Below are 3,358 nucleotides of genomic sequence, written 5' to 3' on the forward strand. Positions count from 1 at the left end.
TAGTTAGCAGTCTGCAGTAGCTAATGATCCAGTAGCATCAGTTCAGCTGTATGTCACAGAGTGTTCACAGGAGCCCGTGGCACTGCTGTCAGTGATGGTTACTGCACATTCAACCAGGCGGCCAAACGTTCTCGGGTGCAGAGCTATTGTTGGCAGTAAATCTCAAACCTGGTGATTAGCTATGACTTTCTTTACTGCTTGTGGAAAACTTGTGGGATGTCTTTCTGTCCTAGATGCCATTCTTTAACTCAGAAATGTTACATTCTCAAGAAAACTATGGTCGAAAGGTGAAGTCCACAAAAGCTTCACCATCCTATTAGAGAACAAATCTACAGGCGGGTAACAAATGAAAGGAAAAACTTGTAGCTCTGCTATGCTTTACGGTTTGGGTCTCCTTGTCCCAGAGAATTCTCCTAGACAATGATGGTTCACTGCAAATCAATGCAAAATTATTCTGACTGATCACTCTTCATCGCATTATGAAACCCATCCTGATAAGAGTGGTCTCTTCCAGGATGACAACGTCCTCATATACACGGCATGATGGCTCACTGAATGGTTCGATGAGGATGAAAATGAGCATATTGAACACTCAACTATGGGAGGTGTACTGTATGTTAAACTCTCTACCACCATTAATAAAAACTGAGAGAACATCTTCTGGAAGAATGGTGTTCATCTCCCTCCAGAGACTTATAGAGCTCCGAGGCTCATGGTGGTCCAACACCTTACCAACAATCCATACAGGGAGTTTTACTTTATCACCCGTCTATATTTCTGCACCATTCGGTCCTTGCTAATGAGAGTCCCCCTGCCAGGACCACTGGACCAAGTGATTAGCAGTACCCAATTAATTAGGCTGAGATAAAAGGGATCATTAATAGTCTACAGCAAAGCCTGCTCTTTATTTAACCAACCATTTGCTTAGACTTCTAATAACACAACCGTGTCTCAAAACGAACAGGTCATTAGAAGAGCATCTTGAGCCTGAGGGACTGGAAGCTTGGTGTCAAGTGTAATCCCATAGCTTCTCTCCTGGTCACAATAAGCAAGGGTGAGAAATCAACTTGAGAGAAAATGGGTTTTCAATGAGCTAGAGAAGTTCACTTGGTTTCTATTCCTGGGTTTTAATCTCCGGTTTCCAAGAGCTTCACAGCCGAACAGTAAAACTTACATGATTTGGGGGGGGGGGGGGGGGGGGGGGGTAGGGGGGGGAGTTTAAACTAACTTAGTCAGACACAGTTCTAGAAAGTTCTATAATAAGTCATACATATCAGAAACCTATATGCCATATTGGGCTAAACCAGACACACCAGTATCAGCTCCACAGTATTTGGCTGAGCTTTTAACCCATTACACCCCAAAACGTGATCTCCGATCCTCAAATTCTGTTTTTTTAACTGTCCCTCAGACTCGTTTACATATTAGGAGTGATGGGGAATTTTCTTCTTATGCTCCAAAACTGTGAAACTTTTAGCATATTTAAATCTTCTCTCAAAACTTACTTCTGTAGGATAGCCTTTATTTGATGAATTTTTTCAAAATTATTAAAATTTATTATCGTTATTTTTAATTGGTATTTTATTATGTTGTTGATGCATGCTTATACATTTTGTTTCATGCCATGTACTTGTTTCTACGTAAAGCGCCTTGAGAAGTCTTTAAAGGCACGATATAAAATATTATAATTACCCGTAGTGCTGCCCTTTTAAACTGGCGTGGACGACTTGGATACAAGACTCGCCGACACCTCAAAGCAAGAGAACAAGGAATCACACTGCATAGGAAAAAGCTGAGGAAGAGTTCATTTTACTAAAGGATTTTACTAGTGTAGGAGTTACTTTATCTTTAGCTTGTCCTAAACTATTAACTGAGGTCCTTAATACATGTCGGTGCATGCAAAGTTCAGTAAGATTAGTTTTACAGTTTGCAATCAATCACAGTTAGTCAGGTATGCGGTGTTTATCATGATGTAACAAATCTAGAGCATCATGTTAGCTTGTTCTGTAACTTTTCTCTAGTCTGATTTATTAATATTAGGCTATTATTATAGTTATAGCTATTATATATACACAGTTATAGTACATATTGTGTGTGGTAGATTAAAATAAATAAATAAATAAATAAATAAATAAATAAAAACATTAAAAGGCTCTCTCATGACTAGCCTTAGTTTCTGATCATTCATATCCAACCTAATCTACATTTATCAGACACTCCACTGCTTTCCAGCATTTAAACTCAGAATCAGATCAGTATTGCATGTGTTTACATTTACATAACCTGCACTATGCAGAAATTTAGATTTGTAACAAAAACTCATTTTCAGCTGTACATAATGCAAGTTACAGCCTTTTTTAAAAAAAATAATTAAAAAAACAAAACAAGATAAAGCCATGCCCTGAGATGGATTGGCACCCTGTCCAGGGTGTACCCGGCCTCGTGCCCGTTGCTCCCTGGGATAGGCTCTAGGTTTCCCTGTGACCCTGAAAGGGATAAAGCGGTATAGAAGATGGACGGATGGATGGATAGATGGATAAAGCCACATCACTCCATAGACTTGCACTGACTTACAAGGAAATCTCTCTCCTCCTAATGTGGCAGGGCATTAAAAGGTCAAAATGTTAGCAACAGTCGCAAACACTAGCAACGCTATTTAGTTTACAATCATTTCAGAAACCACCAACAATTTTTAAAATAAACTTTTAATTTATAATTTTACAAATAAAAAAAAAATACAGAATTACAAAATCCCAATATTTACATGATAAAACATTTAGAACACATAAATGCACAAGTTGGATCACACACTCCATGCCAGATCAAATAAGCCGCCAAATTTAAGAGAACAGAGTCAACAAGAGTGTAAGAAATTGGCTCGCTGGAGGACCGAGACGTCACAAAGCTTCAGTTCTCAAAATAACTGAAAATACTTCTTGGAGGTCCGACAGATTTCGCAGAGTTTTCTCGACACGGTCGCTTTGCAACAGGCGCCATAGTGTCTGCCTGAGCTCTTTTCCTGAACTGTAACAGTCAGGGAAAACATGAATGAGACAACATTACAAGATCCTTCACAAAAGAATAAATTAATATTTTTTTCCTCCAAACATTAAACTTATCTAGAATGTTGCTATAGCATTTGAACGAGTTTAAACTGAACTGAATATAAAGTAAAGTCATGTTAATGGCAGGACTGATTTAAATGTATTTATTTATTTATCCAAAAGTGCTTTATGGGTTATATTAACCTATTTATTTAAACCTCATTAAATGTGACCAAAGCCAGACATGGATGGATATACAGCATCATGAAAATTTTATTTTATATAACAGCTTGCAATATTATCAGTATATACTA

The 3,358-nt window shown here is 37.9% G+C and overlaps 1 protein-coding gene across 2 annotated transcripts in view; it reads right to left on the reverse strand.

The window, feature by feature from the left end:
- Positions 1–1,637: 1,637 nt before the first annotated feature.
- Positions 1,638–3,358, reverse strand: part of LOC128600293 (claspin) — a 16,274-nt gene continuing 14,553 nt past the window's right edge. Inside the window, exon 23 of one of the 2 annotated variants that reach the window (XM_053612648.1) lies at positions 1,638–3,024. In XM_053612648.1, the coding sequence (XP_053468623.1) occupies positions 2,908–3,024 (117 nt within the window). In that variant the 3' untranslated portion in view covers positions 1,638–2,907. The remainder of the gene's footprint in view (positions 3,025–3,358) is intronic. The other variant, XM_053612649.1, reaches the window with a different exon arrangement.

The sequence above is a fragment of the Ictalurus furcatus genome, chromosome 24 (genome assembly GCF_023375685.1).
Source record: "Ictalurus furcatus strain D&B chromosome 24, Billie_1.0, whole genome shotgun sequence".
NCBI classification, from domain to species: domain Eukaryota; kingdom Metazoa; phylum Chordata; class Actinopteri; order Siluriformes; family Ictaluridae; genus Ictalurus; species Ictalurus furcatus.